We start from the raw sequence: 24122 nt of genomic DNA, 5'->3' as shown, positions 1-24122 counted from the left end.
AGCACAAGCTGGAATCAAGATTGTCAGGAGAAATGTCAATAACCTCAGATATGCAGATGACACCACCCTTATGGCAGAAAGTGAAGAGGAACTCAAAAGCCTCTTGATGGAAGAGGAGAGTGAAAAGGTCGGCTTGAAGCTCAACATTCAGAAAACAAAGATCATGGCATCTGGTCCCATCACTTCATGGGAAATAGATGGGGAAACTGTGGAAACATTGTCAGACTTTATTTTTTGGGGGGCTCCAAAATCACTGCAGATGCTGATTGCAGCCAGGAAATTAAAAGACGCTTACTCCTTGGAAGGAAAATTATGACTAAACTAGATAGCATATTAAAAAGCGGAGACATTACTTTGCCAACAAAGGTCCATCTAGTCAAGGCTATGGTTTTTCCCGTGGTCATGTATGGATGTGAGAGTTGGACTGTGAAGAAAGCTGATCGCCGAAGAATTGATGCTTTTGAACTGTGGTGCTGGAGAAGACTCTTGATAGTCCCTTGGACTGCAAGGAGATCCAACCAGTCCATTGTAAAGGAGATCAATCCTGGGTGTTCATTGAAAGGAGTGATGCTAAAGCTGAAACTGCAATACTTTGGCCACCTCATGCGACGAGTTGACTCACTGGAAAAGAGTCTGATGCTAGGAAGGATTGGGGGCTGGAGGAGACGGGGACGACAGAGAATGAGATGGCTGGATGGCATCACTGACTCAATGGACGTGAGTTTGAGTGAACTCCGGGAATTGGTGATGGACAGGGAGGCCTAGTGTGCTGTGATTCATGGGGTCGCAAAGAGTCAGACACGACTGAGCGACTGAAATGAACTGAACTGAACTGATGTGTGCTTTTTGGTCATTGCCCCTTTGTCTCCAGTTGTGTGTAGACGCTTTTATGTCAGTGTTTTCACTTTTCAATTGTATGCTCTGTTTCTTTTTACTGATAAGAATCAGTAAATGTTTAGGTTCTATGCTCCAAATATAGACACTAGTTGAATGTAGGCTGAAAGGGTCATGTAGAAATGCTATACTTATAGAAGAGACAGCCTAGGCAATTGGCCTGATTCACCCTCTTCTCTTTACAGATGAAGAAACTGAGATTTAGTATCAGTGATTTGCTTGAAGCCAAATAGTGGACAGTGAGATTCGTGTGGTTCAATGCTCATAGGCTGCTTACTACTTACTACTGAAATAATACAATAAGGCTTCAGAAAAGGAGAGGCAGAGGTTCGGTTCCTCAAACCCTAACTGAAGTACCAGTCCAAGAACACCATTTTTTCTTAGAATGTACGTGGGCTCCCTCGACCTCATTGGTAACCTTGATGTATTTTGTGTATTGTGCTAAGTTGCTTTTAAAACTGAATAGGAGTTTCTGGATACTTGGAATATATCTTCCCTCTTTAACAATTTATAATGCAGAGTATATAATCCATGTAAAGGTTCCCGTTTTTCCCCACCTTCCATCATTCCAGGAGGGAATAACAAGTAAATAGTCCTTGCCTAATTGGTGGATTTGACCCTTCAGATTTAGCAGGTTATCTTGATGTGTGTTTCCTATACTCAGTTGATCCTAGTGATAAAATTTTTAAAAAGTGGTTTCTGAAAGATGACTTTGAAGAATAACAAATACGAAGAAGGTGAAAATCCTATTTCTATGATTAACTTCATTCCCCTGGGCTAAATTAGGCTCAGTGTGAATCACGAGGTTGTGGATGTGGATTCTTTCCATCAGAATATGAAGTTCTTATTCAACAAGTAGGTTTAGTAACTGTTCCACTAATATATGGAGAAACTTGGTTTTGTTCTTACAATGTTGGAAAAGTAGGTATAATTCTTGTTTTGACCATGACCTGTTTCACTATCTGCCTGATGTGGCTTTCAGTCAGTCAGTCAGTTCGGTTGCTCAGTCATGTCTGACTCTTTGTGAGCCCTGGACTGCAGCACACCAGGCCTCCCTGTCCATCACCAACTCCCAGAGTTTACTCAAATTCATGTTCATTGAGTCGCTGATGCCATCCAACCATCTCATCCTCTGTCGTCCCCTTCTCCTCCTGCCTTCAGTCTTTCCCAGCGTCAGGGTCTTTTCAGATGAGTCAGTTCTTTGCATCAGGTGGCCAAAGTATTGAAGTTTCATCTTCAGCATCAGTCCTTCCAGTGAATATTCAGGACTGGTTTCCTATAGGATTGACTGGTTGGATCTCCTTGCAGTCCAAGGGACTCTCAAGAGTCTTTTCCAACACCACAGTCCAAATGCATCAATTCTTTGGCACTCAGCTTTCTTTATAGTCCAACTCTTACATCTCATACATGACTACTGGAAAAACCATAGTCTTGACTACACGGACCTTTGTTGGCAAAGGAATGTCTCTGCTTTTTAATATGCTGTCTAGGTTGGTTATAACTTTCCTTCCAAGGAGTAAATGTCTTTTAATTTCATGGCTGCACTCACCATCTGCAGTGATTTTGGAGCCCCCAAAAAAATAAAGTTTGTCACTCTTTCTCCATCTATTTGCCATGAAGTGATGGGACCAGATGCCATGATCTTAGCTTTCTGAATGTTGAGCTTTAAGCCAACTTTTTCACTCTCCTCTTTCACTTTCATCAAGAGGCTCTTTAGTTCTTCTTCACTTTCTGCCATAAGGTTGGTGTCATCTGCATATCTGAGGTTATTGATATTTCTCCTAGCAATCTTGATTCCAGGTTGTGCTTCATCCAGTCCAGCATTTCTCATGATGTACTCTATTATAGAAGTTAAGCAGGGTGACAATATACAGCCTTGATGTACTCCTTTTCCTATTTGGAACCAGTCCATTGTTCCATGTCCAGTTCTAACTGTTGCTTCCTGACCTGCATACAGATTTCTTAAGAGGCAGGTCAAGCGGTCTGGTATTCCCATCTCTTAAAGAATTTTCCACAGTTTATTGTGATCCACCCAAAGGCTTTGGCATAATCAATAAGGGAGAAATAGATGTTTTTCTGGAACTCTTGCTTTTTCTATGATCCATTGAATGTTGGCAATTTGATCTCTGGTTCCTCTGCCTTTTCTAAAACCAGCTTGAACATCTGGACGTTCACGGTTCACATACTGTTGAAGCCTGGCTTGGAGAATTTTGAGCATGACTTACTTTACTAGCATGTGAGATGAGTGCAATTGTGCGGTAGTTTGAGCATTCTTTGGCATTGCCTTTTTTAGGGATTGGAATGAAAACTGACCTTTTCCAGGTGACTTAGAAATTAAAAATATGAGAATTGTGATAGAAATAAAAACTAAATATTAATGTCCTGGAATGTTTTGAAGCTAGCATGCAATAGGTTGATATCTTACAAAAGAGATGACTCAACCAGATGATAAATAGAATGCAGTAAAATTTAAATCAAAACCCCATTTAGAGTCACATACTGAGTTTTTCTCTGGCTCTTAATTCTTCCTTCTGACTTCTTTCTTACAATGCCTTAGTCTGGGGGGCATACCAAGAAATGATTCCTCCATTTGTGCTTATGCTTTTGAACATATAATGTACTTCAAAAGCCTGTGGTGAGTATTTTAAAATGATTTAGTATGGACATACTGCCTCAGGAAAACAACTTTCTTGATCCACAAGTGTATGATTCTTAGCTTTCTGTCTTTCTCTTATTTTCTGTTTTCTGCATCTTTATGAACCAATCTGTCTTACTTTAATTCCATCTCCCTGTTACCAACCATAATATAGGACTCATGTGTATTTTTGTTATATTTTAAGTCATTTGTGTTTGGGTGGAGAAACAAAACATGTCCTACTTACACCTGTGTTTAAGTTGTTTGGAGCCTAGTGTATTTTTCTAGTGGGTCACTGGGCTTCCTAGAAGAAATGCACCCAGTATCCCTAAGGATTGGAGAGGTGAGATACTCTTCAGGAAACAAATATAAGGTTGGCCTGTTAACCCTAAACAAAAATGCAAGGAAGAATTCTCTAAATTTTGTGAATGATTTTCCTGATTTTTGTTATTTGTCAAACACCAAAAGAATAGAATTGTTTCAAGGCTGGTTAACAGAGGTGCAATGTTGACACACACAAGAACCTTTAAACATAAACACTACAGTTTTGCTTTAAATTCTACAGTAGTTGCCTTTATCCTTATAGAAAAGCATGTTTGGAAATAGTAGAGTGTGTTTTAGAAATGTTATTCCCACAAATCATTAAAAAGCTTTAAGTCCGAGAACTTTGGAAATTATTTGAGTTTGAAAGTGGTACATAAGCCTAAAAATGTAAATTTAATATGCTGATTGTATATGCTAATTAATGATACTCATCAGTTGCAGAGAGATTCATATGGTTTTGAAATCATGGATTTGGTTATATTTGGGGACATCATATCTTTTTCTGCCAAAGTCATGTTAATTATTAAAAGTTTGGCATCCTTTCTGTGTACTTCCCCACCAACTCCAAAACACTGAGAGAAAACACGAAGTAGTAGTAACTGGCTACCAAACTGAAGTTTCTCTTAGTTCCTGATTTAAATGTATAGAAAGGACCATATTTATATTTGCTATCAGATTCACTTGTCCCTTTCATCACTTTTTTTTCTTCCTCACTAGACTGAATTGTAAGTTGTTATTTTACTATCAAATCCTTTATAAAAGGACTTCCCAGTATGCTAAAAAAATTTTTCCTAGTGGTCTCATTAAAAACTGTTCTTTTTCCAAAGAAGTTTCTGTTTTGGATTCCAAATATTCTTTTCTACTCTATTCCATTCCATTCTATTCTGGTAGCTCTCATGTTTGAAAAATAGAAATTTCTAAGTAACTGAGAAATGACTTATACCATAATCTGTAAGATAAAAAAAAAAGCTTGCCTACGAACCTCTTTCACCAGTGCTTAAGCACTTCCATGTAGGAGAATTCAGTTTTTTATCCAGACTATTGATTTTTGCCACAAGGTAATACTTAAAAGAGAAAAATAAAATAGTCTATCAGGATTAAAGTTTTCTGTTTACTTTTACTGAGCATTGTAAATCTAAAGAGAGAAATGCAGTCTTAAAAAGATTCATCCAATAAGAAATAGAAAAGAGGTATCATAAATATATTTTTTAAATGACAGAGATTCAGATTCAGATTGGCTCTTTGAATCACCATACATCAAGGAAGGCTGAGATTATGAAATACAGATAAGAAAATCAACAAATAAAAGAAATTTTATCTGAGAAAATATGAATAAGACAGTCTGTAAAGGACTTTATGTTTATTTCCTAACTTCATAGAATAAAGGATGGAACTTCATCAGTGCAAAAAAAAAAAAAAAGTTTTAAAACAACTATGAAAATCCCAATTGGAATTTCTAGAAATAAAAATATCTGACTAAGAACTCAGTGGGCTGATTGGCAGACTGAAGTCAGCTGGTGAGCCATGAATCAGTAAGCAAAAAGAGATTACTGAGACACTCTGAAATGCCACACGAAAAGATAAAGAAGTAGAAAGTATGAAAGAAATGTTAATAGAGGTGGAAAATAGATCCTGAAGTTCAAAGTGCTATTTGCTAGGAATTCCAGAAAGAGAATAGAGAGAATATAGTAAAGGCAATGCCAGAAGTAATAGTAGTTGAGAATTTCCCACAATTAAAGAAAGAGAGCATTCTAAACTGGTATATTGATACATCATTAAAAAAAACCTTTAGAACAGTAGGGATAAAGGAAAAAGATCATGAAAACTCCTAATAAGAGGTAAAGCAGAGTGCCTTCAAAGAATGATAGTAATATGGGCTGTAATAAGATAGTAGAACAGTGTCTTCCTCGTGCTAAGGAAAAGTATTTGTCAACCTAGAATTTTATGCCCAGCCAAGCTATTATGCAGGTGTGAAGGGAAAATATAAAAACATCAAACATAAAGGACTCAAAGATGAACAACTGTGAGTCCATACTGAAAGAACTTCTAAAGGATGTACTCCAAGAAAAATGAACTTTAAAAGAAATAGCAACTGCCAAAAACAGTGGTGAACAGAGAAATGGATAAAACTTACTGATGATTCTGAGTAATTATTGATTGAGCATAAATTTCAGTTTATTTTCAGATCAAGGTAGAACTAATTCTGTGATAATATGAAGATGACAGAGAAGGGAGCATGGATGTGTGTTTGGGAGTGAGAAGAAGGGCAAAGGAAATTGAAGGGGTAACTACTAACAAAATAGATGTAGCACATACAATTCAAAATAATAGAGGAAGAATGAGACAAAAGGAAACTTGATGGGCACAGCCAAAAGCAGGCTGTTGGGAAAAAGATATTGAGATGCACCATGGGAATAGAAAACACCAGGGCAGACATAGCAACATTCAAGCTGCGCACTGTTTACAAGAGTTTCACTTAAAATAGAAATAGTAGGTTTAAAGTTAAAGGGTAGAAAAAGATGTACCAGGCATCTCTATCATTTTGCATCTGAACTTGACTGCCGTAGGTTTCAGTCTGGTCTTCCTGCTCTCACCCCTCCCATTGTACTCTCCTCTCCCTGCCACTTCTGCTGTTTCCATACAGTAACTGAAGTGATCATTCTAAAGTGTAAGTCGAGTTACACAACTGGCCTTTGTTCACACCCCTTCTCAAAGTGAAAGTGAAGTCGCTCAGTCGTGTCTGACTCTTTGCGACCCCGTGGACTATAGCCCACCAGGCTCCTCAGTCCATGGAATTTTCCAGGCAAGAGTACTGGAGCAGGTTGCCATTTCCTTCTCCATAGGATCTTCCCAACCCAGGGATTGAACCTGGGTCTCCCGCATTGCAGGCAGACAATCTACCGTCTACCTAGGATAAATTCAAAATCCTTGCTAAGGCCTGAAGGTCCTCTGTGATCTGGCTTTCGCAAGCTACCTTTCTGACTTCCCTGACCTCCACTAAACCCCCTGTCGCCCTGATGTACCCACACTGGCTGTGTTGCTCTTTCACAGCACACCAAGCTTTTTCCCACCTCAGAGATTAGTACTCCCTCAGTCATTTCTATCAGATCTCCATTCCAGTGTCACCTCCTAAGATAAACCTTTTTTGGCCACCCAGTGTACTCTACTGAATGCAGAGTTCTGAAGAATGGCTAGGAGAGATAAGAACGCCTTGTTATATGAACAATGTAAAGAAATAGAGGAAAACAATAGAATGGGAAAGACTAGAGATCTCTTTGAGAAAATTGGAGGTATCAGGGGAACTTTTCATGCAAGGATAGGCATGATAAAGGACAGAAATGACTGATGCTAAAGCTGAAACTGCAATACTTTGGCCACCTCATGCGACGAGTTGACTCACTGGAAAAGACTCTGATGCTGGGAAAGGTTGAGGGCGGGAGGAGAAGGGGTTGACCGAGAATGAGATGGCTGGATGGCATCACCGACTCTGTGGACATGAGTTTGAGTGAACTCCGGGAGTTGGTGATGGACAGGGAGGCCTGGCGTGCTGTGACTCATGGGGTCGCGGAGAGTCGGACACGACTGAGCGACTGAACTGAACTGAACAGAAGCTGAAGAGATTAAGAAGACGTGGCAAAAATATACAGAAGAACTACACAAAAAAGGTCCTAATGACCTGGATAACCATGATGGTGTGGTCACTCACCTACAGCCAGACATCCTAGAGTGTGAAGTCAAGCACGCCTCAGGAAGCATTACTATGAAGAAAGCTAGTGGAAGTGATGGTATTCCAGCTGAGCTATTTCAAATCCTAAAAGATGATGCTGATGATGCTATGAAAGTGCTGCACTCAATATGTCAGCAAATTTGGAAGGCCCAGCAGTGGCCACAGGATTGGAAAAGGTTGGTTTTTATTCCATGCCCAAAGAAGGGCAATGATGAAGAATGTTCAAACTACCATGCAGTTTTGCTCATTACACAAGATTATGCTTGATGTCCTTCAAGCTAGGCTTCAGCAGTATGTGAATTGAGAACTTTCACATGTACAAGCTGGGTTTCGATAAAATTGCCAACAATTGTTGGACCATGGAGAGAGCAAGGGAATTCCACAAAAGCATCTGCTTCTGCTTCATTGACTATGCTAAAGCCTGTGTGGATCACAATAAACTGTGAAAACTTCTTAGGTTAAGTGTCTGGTACTCCTAACTCCTTATCTCCTGAGAAACCTGTACGTGGGTCAGGAAGCAACAGTTAGAAATGGACATGGAACAACAGACTGGTTCAAAATTGGGAAGGAATGCAATAAGGTTGTATATTGTCATCCTGTTTATTTAACTGATATGCAGGGTACAAGCTGGAATCAGGATTGCCAAGAGAAATATCAACAACCTTAGATATGCGACCACTCTAATGGCAGGAAGTGAAGAGGAACTGAAGAGCCTCTTGATGAGGACGAAAGAGGAAAGTGGAAAAGCTGGCTTGAAACTCAACATTAAAGAAAGAAAAAAAAAGGATTGTTGCACCCAGTCCTATCACTTCATGGCAAATAGAAGGGAGAAAAGTGCAAGCGGTGACAGATTTTATTTTCTTGGGTTCCCAAATCACTGCAGATCGTGACTGCAATCATGAAATTAAAAAGACTGCTTCCTTGAATGGAAAGCTATGACAAAGCTAGAGAATATATTAAAAGCAAAGACATCACTTTGCCGACAAAGGTGCATATAGTCAAAGCTATGATTTTTTCCAGTAGTCATGTACGCATGTGAGAGTTAGACCATAAAGAAGACTGAGTCCCAAAGAATGGATGCTTTTGAATTGTGATGCTGGAGAAGACTCTTGAGAGTCCCTTGGACTGCAGGGAGATCCAACCTGTCAATCCTAAAGGAAGTCAACCTTGATTATTCATTGGAAGGACTGATGCTGAAGCTGAAGCTCCAATACTTTGGCCATCTGATGCTAAGAGCTGACTCATTGGAAAAGACCCTAATGCTTGGAAAGACTGAGGACAGAATGAGAAAGGGGCAACAGAGGATGAGATGGTTAGATAGCATCATCAACTCAAAGGACATGCGTTTTGAGCAAAATCTTGGCCAGAGGAGCCTGGTGTGCTGCAGTCCATGGGATTGCAAGGAGTTGGACACGACTTAGCGACTATACACAATAGCAGTAGCATCTACAGTATCACTTCCATCACTGTCTCATTACCTCCATTTTTCTTCATAGCACTTAAAACTATCTGGCATAATATGTATACATTTATTGATTTACTTCTTCTTAAGGTCTTATTTACCTTGGTCTTATTTACACTATATACCCAGAACAGTACCTGGCACATGGTCAGTGCCTAGTTCATATTTGTTGATTCTATGATATATAATAATGTTATTCCATTTTAAAGAGGAAACTGGGAGATAATGAGATTAAGTAATGGGTACAAATTCTTATACTGGTAAATGGAGGAGCTACAATTTAATGATATAAATACTAACAAAAATAAAACTGGTAGACAGTATTGCTAATCAGAGGAAGTAGATTTTAAGGCAAAATGGATTAGAAGGAAGAATGAGATGCTTCATGTGAATTAAGGAATGATGCAACAAGAAGTTACAATAGTCATGAACCTGAATGGATCTTCAGTATAGCTTCCATATTTTGAGGAGAGAGAGAGCAAAAATTGACAGAACTCTGAAGGGAAGTTTCTTCGGTGGCTCAGTGGTAAAGAATCTGCCTGCAGTGCAGAGGAGACTCAAGTTCGATCCCTGGGTCAGGAAGAGCCCCTGGAGGAGGGCATGGTAAACCACTCCAGTATTCTTGGCTGGAGAATCCCATGGGTAGAGGAACCTGGAAGGCTATAGTCCATAGGCTCACAGAGAGTTGGACACGACTGAAGCAACTTAGCACACACATAAGATGCTCACACTAAAGGGAAGTAGAAAGACCATGGTTCTAATAGAAGATTAACCATTGGAGTAAGAAGGTGAAATCATGAGAGACTATAAAAAATTTGAATTGCACAATTAACAAGCTGAATCCTAATAGCTCCACATTCTTTTTACACATATAAAATGTGAACAAATGCTCTAGGCCATGCTCTAGACCACAGAAGCACAAGGTTATGCAGAACATATGCAGAACATTTAACAAAAACAAAACTCCCAACAGATTAGTAAGAGAAAGCCATGTAACCCATGATAAAAACAGGTAAAGGATAGGAACAGGGTGTTTTCTAAAGATGTACACATGGCTCCAAACACAAAAGGATGCTAAACTTCACTAATAATGAGAGAAGATTACAAGTACAGAATGGTATCATTTTTCACACCAGCTAAGTATTAAAAAAATAGTAAATAGGAAAAAAAGAGGGATAAAGCAGGTGATGATAGTAAGTATTGGCAGGGCTGTAGGGTAATAAGTGCTCTTAAATGCTAATTTAGATTGTAACTCGCTTAACTCTGCAGGGTAATTTGGTTTTTTCTTTTAACATTATAGCTTATACCCTAAAATCTGCCACTGCTCAGGTCCTTCCCCTGGAACTCTGATTTAGTGGATCTGAGTGGGGTCTGGCTTTTAAAGCTTTAAAAGTATCCCAGTTAATTCTTAACCTGGAAGTTTGGGTAACAGTTGAGTAGACTTATTTTTCCCTGCATTTAAAGTTGTCTTCAAAGAATGTTAGTGTCCACTGAGTTAGCAGATATAGCAGGAAGACAAAATAATATAGTAATGGAAAAGATCTGTATGTATACATTTTAGGTATATAGTAAGAACTGATTCTGCCACCTCTGCTCTCCCTGCTCCAGAAAGTTCTGGAGAGAGCCTGTCTACTGGTCATCACCACAAGGAGTAGCAGTTACATTTTGGTGCAATATATGCTGTGTCTAAAATATTGTTAGCATTATTAGAAAACAAGATGATTAACTGGAACTGTAATTTCATAATAGTGGTTCAGTTTTGCATAATTTGTTTAGTTAGCCTCTGAAGTTTACAGTTGCTATAATAAGAGCAAAGAAGAAATATAAACTTAAGTGTGTTTTTTCATTCTTCAGTGGAATGATGTATCGAATCCAAACCCACCAGCATAGAATACAGGGCTCCTATAATCTGGCCTTTCTCCAGCTGTACTCTGGGTTCCTCAACATGAATTCTTTTATGTGTCAAAAGGTATACTCATTATCCCATAAAAACCCTCTTTCCAACCTGAAGTTCCCCTTTCCTGCTATCCTAAATGGGCTAAATTCATAATCCAGCTGAAGTCACAACACTTTTGGGAGCCTTTCTAATCAGAACTAATGTCCTTCTATTATTTCTCTACTTGTTAAACCCTTATATCATTTATGGATTGGTCTGCTCATTTTGGTATTTTAATCATGTTACGCTTATTTGATGCCTTATTTTGCATTTAATTATAATACTATCTCACATTGGTGTGTCTTGTCTGTTTACCTATAATATGAGCTCCCTGAAGATTGCATTCTTCCTTCAAAGACTGTATAGACAAAGAAATCCTGAGTAAAACATTTGCTGAATGGATAAATGATACGTGTTCATTTTAATAAAGACAATGAGGTACTTGTCCAACTTTTTTTTCATTTATTTTTGCAGTTTAGAGTGTTTATATCTGGGAGGAAACTTCATCAAAGAAATACCACCAGAATTAGGAAATCTGCCTTCTCTAAATTACTTGGTATTATGTGACAACAAAATCCAGAGTGTGCCTCCTCAGCTTTCACAGTGAGTATTTTCGGGAGTTTATGTGTACACATATATCCGTGCTTAGGAATTACTGTCCAGTATTCACCCACATGGTTTGTATGTGAAAAAGAATTGTTATCAAAGTAAATGATACAGAAAGCTCTGAGGTATGCTGTGAATTGGGTTGCTTATTTTTAATTGTACTTTTAAATGCTCTGACATATTCCTCAAAATTACTGAGCCTCTTCTCTCTTTATAAAATTTATTATTTAAAAAAATTTATTGAAGTATAGTTGATTTACAGTGTTGTGTTAAGTTCTGCTATACAGCAGAGTGATTCAGTTGTACATATATATGTATTCTTTTTTATATTCTGTTATGGTATATCAAAGGATATTGAATGTAGTTCCTTGTGCTATACAGTAGGACATTATTGTTTATCTTGTATGTAATAGTTTGCATCTTCTAAGCCTAAACTCCCAATCCTTCTTTCCCCTACTCCACTTCCCTTGGCAATCAGAAGTGTGTTTTCTAGTCTGTGAGTCTGTTTCTGTTTCACAGATACGTTCGTTTGTGTTATATTTTAGATTCCACATGTAAGTGATATATGGTATTTGTCTTTCTCTTCCTGACTTCATTTAGTATGATAATCTAGGTCCATCCGTGTAACTGCAAATGGCATTATGTCATTCTTTTTATGATGAGTAGTATTCCTGTGTGTGTGTGTGTGTGTGTGTGAGTGTATGTGTACATCTTCTTTATCCATTCATCTGTTGATGGACAGTTAGATTGTTTCCACATATTGGCTGTTGCAAATAGTGCTTCTGTGAAAATAGCGGTACATGTATCTTTTCAAATTATAGTTTTGTCTGAATGTATGTTCAGTGGTGGGATTGCTGGATCATGTTACAGGTCTGTTTTTAATGTTTTGAGGAACTTCATGCTGTTTTCCATAGTTGTTGAGCCTCTCTTCTGTGATCAAAAATAGGGTATTACTTTTGCATCAGTTCCCCAAGGGTTTATGGAATTTTGTTGACTCATATTTGCTATGTAGCATTCATACCCAGTGAGATAATGTGAAGGAGCTTGATTCCTGTTGCATTTGAAATCTTTGCTTTTTTAGGTATCTGAATGATAAAGCATGCCAAATTAAAAAAAAACCTTTACATCTAGTATTTATATCAGCTAACATAGAATACTTTCTAAGTATTTGGAGCTGTCTAAGATTCCATTACATACACAAATTTGGGTTCTAATTTAGTTTCAGCATCTTTTAATTTTAGTTGAATTAATATTAACCTTAATGGCTCATTCTTATGGGAAAATTGAGTTCTTCACTTAACTTTCTGAGTAGTTACCTTACTTATGGCTGTTGATTTTTGTACTGCCTTCATTCTAGGTTGAATTCACTTCGTTCCCTTAGTCTTCACAATAACCTGCTGACATACCTGCCTCGAGAGATCCTCAACCTTATTCATTTGGAAGAACTGAGTTTGCGAGGGAACCCACTGGTTGTTCGTTTTGTTAGAGATTTAACCTATGATCCTCCAACTCTCCTGGAGTTAGCTGCACGGACCATTAAAATTCGAAATATTTCCTACACTCCCTATGATCTTCCTGGGAATCTTCTTAGATACTTGAGTTTAGCCAGCAATTGTCCAAACCCGAAGTGTGGAGGTGAGTTAACTGTGTCCTGTTACCCATTCACTTAGTTACTTTTAAATTAATGATCTAAGTGTTGTTATAATTAGCTGTCTTCTCTCAGAACAAGGTAGTTTGTCTCTGTTTCTGTTTGCTTAATCTTTTCACCCTTTTACCAGATAGTAAAACATTTCACCCTCTCTGTGTTCCTTCCTTTCCTCCCTGTCTTCTTTCTCTTCTTCTTTCTTCTTTTCATGGTACTTTCAAATTCATACACAAGGCAAAAAAGTCTTTCCTGTCATGGAACTATCATAGGATAAGCTAAATTGGTAATATGAGGGGAAACACAAAGCATCAGTTCAGTTCAGTTCAGTCGCTCAGTCGTGTCCGACTCTTTGCATAAATAGTTCTAAATGCTTTAGAAGAGTCTCTAAAATGTTTGGCTACCTTTCACGTTTATTTGAAGGACATTTTTTTTAGATTCAGCATTCTGAGTATCAGGTACCTTTGTAAAGTATAATTCAAAATGTATGAGAATAGGATGAACATGTCCCAATTTCAGAATTAATCTTGGAATTCTATATTCCTTTAAATTCGTGATTCAAAATTGCTTGAGTTTAGAGCATTTGGAGAGAATTGAATAATGTAATGTAACTCAGAGTAAAATAGGAATCCAAAATACTATTGGAAATCGTAGGAGGGAGAGAGTACGTTTATTAGATATGGAAAAGATGAGACAGTTCTCGAAACATGAGTTGAATTTTGATATGGTTTGATTGAGGATAGAAAACTTTTCAGCTGGAGAGCGTAAAATTGGGAACAAAAACATGTCGGATGAGTAACAATTTGACTGAAATGTACACTTAAAGGAGTAATGAGAGAAGAGTAAAAGGTACATTGAGGTTATGAAGGGCCTGAAGCGCCAGGGTGTGCGGAGCGGAATCAGTAAATGATAGCAGGTCAGTTTATTTTGTCTCTCTCATAAAAGACTTGTTTTTTTAAAAAAATCCAGGAGTACGGGGGTACAGGAAGGTTTTTATTATTGTAGGATAAATGTGGGTACCAGGAAAATGCTGCATAAATTTGATCAGAGCTGAGGTTTTCCCCGGTTCTCAAGGTCCTATTATACCTTGAAAACTTAACAAGGTTAAAGAGAGAGAAGGTGATTTAAGTTTCTCAAAGAATATTAAAGGTCAAAAGGATACTAATAGTTTTAAAAAAGAAAAACGACACTACTCTGGGCCATTTCTGAGCACTTGGGAGTAGAGATCGCTGTGCCAAGTTAGAAGTGCTTTTGGTTTTCTCTGGTTCTCCTTTCCAAGTTGGCTTTAACAGTGGCAAGAAACAGCACTCACACCAGGCCCTCAGGCTTAATAGTCTGTATCTAATCTCTTTGAATCTATCCTTCCCTGGTGGCTCATATAGTAAAGCATATGGCTGCAACGCAGGAGACCCGGGTTCAATCCCTGGGTTGGGAAGATCCCCTGGAGAAATGGCAACCCACTCCATGGACTGAGGAACCTGGTTGACTATAGTCCGTGGGGGTGCAAAGAGTCGGACACGACTGAGCAAATTCACTTCCTTTCTTTTCTAGAAATGGACCTCTACAAGAGTTCTCCTGTCTCTCTTAAATGGCTTCTTAATGAGTTCTTTAGTATACTGCTATGTTATTTATCTTAGGAACAAAAATACTTTTTACATTATTAGCTTGAAATTTGAGATAATAATCTGAAGTGAACCATTGACATTTTCCCTCTCAGATTCCTTAGTTGTTGAACTATATAAACAAAAGTAATTTTTTATTTTGTGAGATAATTTGTATAGTCTGGAGATCTTACAAATGACAAGATAGTATTATACTGTTCTAGCTGTGTTATAATGGGCTCCCTGGTGGTTCAGTGGTTAAGAATCCTCCTGCCAGTGCTGGAGATCCAAGAGATGAAGGTTCAATCCCTTGGTGCAAAAGATCCCCTGGAGAAGGAAATGGCAACCCACTCTAGTATTCTTGCCTGGGAAATCCCATGGACAGAGGATCCTGGCGGGCTACAGTCCATGGGGTTGCACAGTCAAACACCACTTAGTGACTAAACAACAGCAACTCTATAATGCTTAATTTTATAAATGCTTTATTACTTCTGTTTTAGAAGCTAGCACATTATGGGGGCTTATTGTTAATATTGATTAATCAGTTTACTGAATTAGTCCACTTTCCTACATTGTTCAAAGTAACATACTATGAATTTACCTGTTTAAACTATCAGTTATACTGACTTACTACAGGATCACAAAATCAGAAAGTCAATGGAGAAATAACAGAAGGAAAATAAATAGGAGAAAAGTTGTCCTTTGCTTGGACCACATCTTTTTATTTTGGTCCCATACGTTATATACACAGAGTAGTTGGTGCCAGAGGAATCTTAGGTAGACTGTAAATGTTGAGATTCTCCAGAGAGGCGATGGGACCCAGGGTTCTAGGTGTTCCTGTTATACTGCAGCTGTTGTGACAGCCTTTGTAGTTAGAGACATGCAGGAAGAGGAGCAACTGGAAGCCCACGACACAGCAGCCTCTGCTTTCCTGTCATCACTAGCTGTATTTTTACTTAGCTGAAGGGCCACAGATCAGGAGCACTAAATTAGGTGTCAAAAAAGCTAATTACTAGTTTCAGTCTGTGTCACAGTATATAATAGCATGAAAGTCAGGTGAGATCGGTAGTGAAACAACTTTGAGGCTGTACAGTTAGACCCCGTGGAGATATGATGGCATTTGGTTAACTTTTAAATTTTACTTCTCATTACCTAAGGACATGGGTACCAAAAATCATCTCCTTTCTGCAGATTTTGGGTATAATAATTAATTCTTTAAGATCATTATCAAAGGAGTTTTGTGTGTGGTTTTTGTTTTTTTTTTCTTTTTTTAAGTTCCTTGACTGTAGGGTAGTACCACGGAGTGGCTTGGGGGATGGAGAAAAGGCACTTTAGGTATCCTATAATCTCCATCAGCCACTGTCCACCAAGTCACCAGAGACAACAAGCTGAGTCAACAGTGTCCTTTTAATGCCAGCTCCCTTTAAATCTCCTGACCTTTTCTTCGTAGTCAGATTGATATCTCTAAGACCTTCCAGTATTTCTATAAACAGCTATGGAAGCAGCTACTACCTCTGCTTGAGATTATCAAAAGAGAAGACTGTAAGATATTTTTTCAGAGTGATGAATATAGGATTAAAAAAGAAACCGTGGCTCTTTGCTTTGCTTTGTAATGATTACTTTGTACTTATTCTTCCTTCTCTCCAGGAGTCTACTTTGATTGCTGCGTCAGACAAATTAAATTTGTGGACTTCTGTGGGAAATACCGCCTCCCTCTGATGCACTACCTGTGTTCGCCGGAATGCTCTTCCCCTTGCAGTTCTGCCTCTCACAGCTCCACATCCCAGAGCGAATCCGACTCAGAAGACGAAGCTAGTGTGGCTGCACACAGAATGCAGAAAGTTCTTCTTGGTTGAAAAGGGTGCAGGGTGGTGTGAAACACCGAAAGACTGAGCAGCAGTGGTTAGAAAAGAGAATAGACTTTGAGGTTCACTAGAAACTGTATCTTAAATGTCCATGACATAGTTGGAGATTTTGTGTTTCTCGCCATTCAGCAGGAAGAAGCCCAGTTCCATGTTTGGATTCTTAATTCGCTCTGAATGGCAGTTTCAAATTTAGCTGATTGTTTGCAGTTTTCAAGCTTTGCATGAATCACACAGCAGAATGGAACTTTCTGCAGAGCAGTACTATAATAAACTACCAGTGCTTTGGCTTGTGACAGTTGACATGAAGATAGAAATTATCACAGCTGTAATTTTTACCAGTGTTGAGTTGAGTATACCATAACAGGATTAACCCTCCTTTCTTATATTGCCCATATGTCTAGATTACAGTTTTTCAGATAAGCTCACGGATGGTTACATAGGACCTAAACCTTTCTCAGCTACTGATTGGCAAAGGAAGGGATATAACTCTTATGTGGGGTTTTAAAACTCTTCAGTTCTGCTCCTTTGTTCTATGTGATTGTTGTTATCCTTGTCTAATCCAGCAGTGACTGTAACAGTGCCTTAATCATAACAAGAATTTAGAAATTTATTCGAGAAATGATACCAGAGCAGCCTATAACCTGACATACTATGCAGAGTGGTTTAAAATATGCTTTAACAGAGCTAGGTAAACAAATGTATATCTGACATCTGAGCTCATAGCCACCTTAACTTCATTTTTGTCTAAATAAATCACTTTTATACTTAATGGGGAGCCAACTATGCAGAGTACATCATGAGGAATGCTGGGCTAGAAGAAGCACAAGCTAAAATCAAGATTGCCGGGAGAAATATCAATAACCTCAGATATGCAGATGATACCACCCTTATGGCAGAAAGTGAAGAGGAACTAAAAAGCCTCTTGATGAAAGTGAAAGAGCAGAGTGAAAAGGTTGGCTTGAAGCTCAACATTCAGAAAACAAAGATCATGGCATCTGGTCCCATCACTTCATGGGAAATAGATGGGAAAACAGTGGAAACGGTGTCAGACTTTACTTTTTTGGGCTCCAAAATCACTGCGGATGCTGATTGCAGCCATGAAACTAAAAGACACTTACTCCTTGGAAGGAAAGTTATGACCAACCTAGATAGTATATTAAAAAGCAGAGATATTACTTTGCCAGCCAAGGTCCGTCTAGTCAAGGCTATGGTTTTTCCCGTGGTCATGTATGGATGTGAGAGTTGGACTGTGAAGAAAGCTGATCGCCGAAGAATCGATGCTTTTGAACTGTGGTGTTGGAGAAGACTCTTGAGAGTCCCTTGGACTGCAAGGAGATCCAACCAGTCCATTCTAAAGGAGATCAATCCTGGGTGTTCATTGGAAGGACTGATGCTAAAGCTGAAACTGCAGTACTTTGGCCACCTCATGCGACGAGTTGACTCACTGGAAAAGACTCTGATGCTGGGAAGGATTGGGGGCTGGAGGAGACGGGGACGACAGAGAATGAGATGGCTGGATGGCATCACCGACTCAGTGGACATGAGTTTGAGTGAACTCCGGGAGTTGGTGATGGACAGGGAGGCCTGGCGTGCTGTGATTCATGGGGTCGCAAAGAGTTGGACACGACTGAGCGACTGAACTGAACTGAACCAGCTCGAACTTAAGAAAGAATAATAGATTTTGATGGAAAAATCTATCAGATTTCTTTCAACAGAAAAGAGATGTTAGATAGGAAACTTCTTTATATCTTGCATTAAAGGAACAGGAGAATGATTTTAAAGGTTTTAGGAGTCCAATGTTGGAGAAGGCAATGGCAAGCCACTCCAGTACTCTTGCCTAGAAAATCCCATGTACGGGGGAGCCTGGTGGGTTGCAGTCCATGGGGTCGCTACGAGTCTGACGTGGCTGAGCGACTTCACTTTCACTTTTCACTTTCACACATTGGAGAAGGAAATGGCAACCCACTCCAGTGTTCTTGCCTGGAGAATCCCAGGGACGGGGGAGCCTGGTGGGCTTCCGTCTATGGGGTCACACAGAGTTGGACACGACTGAAGTGACTTAGCAGCAGCAGCAGGAGTCCACTGTGGCTCCTTTGCCTGTATGTGAAAGGGCTTTCTTGGTGGCTCAGGTAGTAAAGAATCTGCTTGCAATGCAGGAGATCCTGGGTTTGATCCTCGGATTGGGAAGATTCCCTGGAGAAGGGAATGGCAACCTACTCCAGTATTCTTGCCTAGAGAATTCCATGGACAGAGGAGCCTGGTGGGCTACAGTCCATGGGGTCACAAAGAGTCAGATACAACTTTGCCTTTGTGTACTAAACTGTAACTTCCCCCAATTTTAAAGAAAAACTAGAGAAACATGACAACAAGTGAAACAAAATTGGGCACAGCAGTCATTGTTTTTACACAGTAGAACAGTTTTTAAAACAAGTTTAACCGTGGAATACTTTTGAAAATAATATATTGATAAAATATTTTAAATGTATTAATATAGCCTTAAAATATAGCAGAGAAATGGTTTCGCATATTGCCAGTAGAAATGACCAAATTTTTATTAACCTAGTATTCAGTAAAAACTAATAGTACAACTGTAAGTTGACATTGTAGTATAAAGTACACAACACACGCTAGCAATCATTAGATAACTTACTTGTAATAACATAATGGTTTGTTGGAGACTATTACCTGTAGAGTAAGACACAGCCCTGAAACACGTTGGAATATCAGAATATCCCTTCTGACTTCTGGCATTCATGACTGGGCACACCTTTTCTTAAAAGCAGGATGTTGTATATTAATGATATGTACATATGTTAGGTTTTTGTCTCATATATATGTGTATATATATATATATTTTTTTTTAGAAGAGAATATACCGTAGGATAGTTTGTTTGTTTATTATATGTTAATTCATGAAACATCATGAGAGTTTCATGACTGCAGTTGTGAAACGCTGCTATGGAGTGAATCCCTTCACTCTGTTGTAATAAGATTCCTTTTTCCTTTTGATCCTGAAATTATCTATGTTTATAGAAGTAATGTAGTATATTTCTACTGCCTAGCAAAGTAGTACATAGGTGATTATATCATAAAATGGAAGTAATAAAAAGTCTTTGTTTACTTTTACATTTGAGCCACACAACTGGGCTTCCCAGGTGGTGCTAGAGGTAAAGAACCCGCCTCCCAGTTCAGGAGACATAAGAGATGCAAGTTCCATCACTGGAGGAGGGCATGGTGAACCACTTCAGTATTCTTGCCCGGAGAATCCCATGGACAGGAGCCTGGCGGGCTACGGTCCACAAGGTTGCGAAAAGTCGGATAGAGCTGAAGCGACTTAACATGCATGTAAACTACATACTGGTAGTACAGAACTGAAAGATAAAGATGACTTAGGCAGTGCCTCAGTGGCAAGCCCAAAGTGTTCTGTAAGTAAGTAATTTAGGTAAGATTCATAAAATATTTTCATAGAAAGTAAATAATGTATTCATAGTAAAAGACTAAAATTGATAGGAACAAATTTTTTCTGGCTGAAATGCTTTAGGTTTACTTCCTAATTCATTACCAGTTTGATTTAAGTAACAGCTTGGATAATTTTCTAATATAGATATGGTACTTAACCTTGCCAGCTTCCAGGAAAGAAGATATTCTGATTGATTTTTTACAGACTTAACTCAGTCCAACCAGAAACAGTGTCTAGTCTTTGTTGCACAATATAGATGTATACATTGTATATAGCAAAATGTCTTACAGCAAAATGTTATGTTTGTATGTATATTTGAAAATCTCTGATTAGTATACAGCTGTCTTTGGTTACTTTTACTGAAATCTATATTTTAGCTGTCAGTTTTATCTCTCTTTTTTTTTTAATCTTAATCTTTTATAAGAGCTGCTAATAATTTCTAAGCTTTTTCCTGTTTCTTTTCTCTGTCTTCCTTGTTTTGGTAACTGATGGCTATAAAAATTAACCAGGAGTGAGATACTGTTCCAGAGTCATATAGCTAACTCATATTTAAATTGATAGTGTCTAGGTGCTGAGTCATTTGTTTTTGTGTAAATTTTTGATATTGCTCCACTTGGGCAATTTTAGTGACCAAAACTCAACGTGGATAAAGCTACTTAACCAAAGCGTTCACAGCGGAGGAAGGAAGAGGGTAGGATGAACATTAATGTGTTTAGAATGGAATTCTTCATTGTGGATTTGGAATGGAAATGAACATTCTTAGTCATCTTTATTCCTAGAATCCAGTTCTCTCAAGTATCACCAAACTAAGCTGGTGAAATAGTCCTAGGATTTTAGGAAATAGGAAGATTAGGTAATAGAATGTTTTGCTTCCATGGTGCCAGGGATTGGCTGACCAAAGGACAAGCCAGTCAGGGTTCTCCGCATTCCCTGGATTTGTGTAGTAGAGGTAGATCTGAGGGTTACTGTTCGTATTTTACTTCTGAATGCTTGCTGATTTAGGAAGAGTCTCTTACTCTCAAATTCTTGATATTTGGAACTTTAAGTTAACAAATTTAAAAGTAAAGACTTGCATTATAAACTGTACCTCAAATTTGAGAAATTTTGTGTCAAATGTAGAGTTGAAAGCAGTCCACACTAGTGCAGGGAAACACTGCAGACCAAGTCTACCATACATTGTAAATACCACTTTTAAACAGAAGACAAGAAAAAGGCTGATTGCTGGAGTGTTAAGTGAAAGAAATCTTTAAAAACAAAGGACAGAGAAAGAGAAGTCACTCAGGGAGATCCTTGAGCCAAGAAAGTTTTTTAAAATAAGATTAAATTGTTTTGAAATTAAGTGGCCCACTAACTACCATCTGGAGGTCTTTATCACAAAATTTCTTCAGCTTCTGCTAGTGGGAGATTGTCTACATTCCCCCATAATGCAGGGTCAGCAAATAATAGGATTTTCTTACAGCTAACCTTGGTCTTTCCAAAGGGAGAAAGTAATACCTCATTAACCTGGAATTTGTGGTACACATTTGGTTAATGTTTACCTTTTCACTATTTAAAAGAGAAAAAATACTAAGCAAATAATTAGTGCAAATTTTGATCTTACAAAGCATCTTAGCAGTAGCTATTTATATAAAAAGTTATTCTAAATAAGACCCTTTGTAGGCAGAACTTGATATCATAGTGTATATATGTAGTATATAAAATTAGTAAAGTTGCATTTGTTTAGAAATACCTACTTTTTACATGAATGAGAAGAAATGGTCTTCTCATCCAAAGTGGAGATTTTATTATGTCTAAATAGAGTATAAATATTTCTCCCCATTTAGTCCAAAATATTTTTGAAGTTGTGCTGAGTATTTAACAGCAGTAAAGACTGCTTTGTAGGTTTTAGGCAACATGACCTGGAATCCGTAGTTCTCATTTCCACTGTTTAGAAAGGTATTGACCTTTACTGTTCCTGTATTAAGCACTATAGTCTGTATAACATTACTCTGATGAATTTAATAGCATCCAATTTTGTATTTTATTATAGTCATGATCTTTTTAAAGGTAGCAGTGCCTTCAGTTGTGCATAGAAAGTGTGTGCCTTAAATCTCCCTTTCTAGAGCCAAAGTTTGGGGAACTGTGTCATTAAGTTGTATGTGACTGTCTTGTGACCGCTTGCTTTTGAATGACTGTGATCCTGAAGGGCTTTTTCCCCTAAAACCAGGCCTTATGCCTATGAGTTTAGGGCTTCTGGAGATGGAATCCTAATCAGGCATACTATCACAGAAGGATTAGGGTCCCTGAAATAAAATCAATGAAAAGATATATTCTCTTTTCATATTACTTTATAAAGAAAATACATCTGCTACCAGTTCCTAGCCAATGCATATTAATAGCATCATATAAAGATATTATTAGCGTATTTTGTGCTTTCTTTGTAATACCAGGTTAAAGGGGGAGTGTATTTTAATATTTTTACATGTATATATCCATGTTCTTTTTCTGTCTCGGTTCATATTTGCTAAGAATTGGTGTAGAAAATAACAGTTCACTAACAAATATGACACATTATCAAACATTCACAGGGTAATATTGATTTGGGTGCTACTAGACTTTTAACAAGAACTTGTTTATCAGTCTCAGTTTATTGTAAGAGACAGTATTCAATCTACTTAATATTAAATTTGTTAGTATAATGAAGGTTATATACCATTATACCAGAAAGCCATGGTTGAAGAGACTATCTGCATTTACCAGAAGTTACTTTCTTCCTTTGGCTGTGAATAAATCAGGTAAAACTATTTTATTTTCAATACCAGTTACAGGAAGAAACCGGGGATAAGGTTGACATCACTATTGCTGGTTCAGCAGAAACATTACTAAATTGATTAGTTCTGTCTGCAACTAGTGTTTTGAGAGAATTCTTTCACTAACTTAAATGATTGGCATTGATATGTTATTGAAAAGGAATATTAACTTCAACAATCACTTTCCAACAGTCGTGGAAAGACTTGTGTGTGTAATTGGTATCTGTTGCATTTCTGAGCCCACTTTGTATTCCTGAGAAACAAAAATATAATGGGATAAATATTTTATATAACCAGTATTTTAACTTTTTATAAAGTTTGAAATTTTAAAGTATCAACAAAGGATATTGAAAATAAATGTACTTTTACTTTAGTTAAATTACATCTTATTATCTGAGTTCTTAATTTTCTGTATTTGAAACCTTGTGAATTAATATATCTATAGGTATATAGATGTTTAAAACAGTAGTAGCAGTGTAACTAAGCAATGTGACTCAGTAATTACATTTTATTTTCAAAACAAGTTACAGTTTATTGCATCAGATTTATATATTACCTGTAATGGTAAATGCTCTAATCAGAATATTTAAGCTAATTCAATTCTATACCTCCTTTCCCCTCACCCAGGACACACAAAAGAATGTGATCTAACATTAACCCTCTGTGTGAATTTTGCTTTGTCAAACATTGTGCCTTATTTTATTAAAAGTGTTTTGTTGGAATCTAATTCTGTATTCTGGAAAAGTAAAAGTCTTTTAATTGACAAGCATTTACTTAAAAATCTTATACTGTTGGTTTTTGCCTGATTACTTGCTGTGCCGTTGCTCATCTATTCATTGAATTTTTTCAATCCATGAATAATACATTAAGCATATATAAGCATTTATATTCTCTGTGCCAGATGCAAAGGACGAAAGATGAACTAGACCAGATCTTTTCCTCCTCCTTCCACAGTCTTAACAGACTTACAGATGCATACTCTAAAATGAAGTTGGTGAGGTCATTTTGCTAGTGGAAAGTCAGTTATTTCTTTCATTTAGTCCAGAACCAAGCAAGCTTAATGCAAAGTAGTATAGTATTAACCGAGCACATTGATATTACAGTACTTATTCAGTGCCATTATTTTGGTTGACTCTAGAACAACTGACATATTTCTGGATTCTGGAATTTGGAAGAATATC

The 24122-nt window shown here is 37.8% G+C and overlaps 1 protein-coding gene across 1 annotated transcript in view; it reads left to right on the top strand.

Annotated features, from left to right (window-relative positions):
* The window catches only part of LRRC58 (leucine rich repeat containing 58), a 28875-nt gene extending 5141 nt beyond the window's left edge, over window positions 1–23734 (top strand). Inside the window, exons 2-4 of the mRNA XM_055435098.2 lie at window positions 11453–11581; window positions 12942–13219; window positions 16475–23734. Coding sequence (XP_055291073.2) covers window positions 11453–11581; window positions 12942–13219; window positions 16475–16683 — 616 coding nt within the window. The 3' untranslated portion in view covers window positions 16684–23734. The remainder of the gene's footprint in view (window positions 1–11452; window positions 11582–12941; window positions 13220–16474) is intronic.
* Window positions 23735–24122: the final 388 nt, after the last annotated feature.

Source organism: Moschus berezovskii, chromosome 1 (assembly GCF_049115385.1).
Source record: "Moschus berezovskii isolate FMDL1 chromosome 1, NW_MosBer_1.0, whole genome shotgun sequence".
NCBI classification, from domain to species: domain Eukaryota; kingdom Metazoa; phylum Chordata; class Mammalia; order Artiodactyla; family Moschidae; genus Moschus; species Moschus berezovskii.
This window is presented reverse-complemented; position numbering and strand designations above follow the sequence as displayed.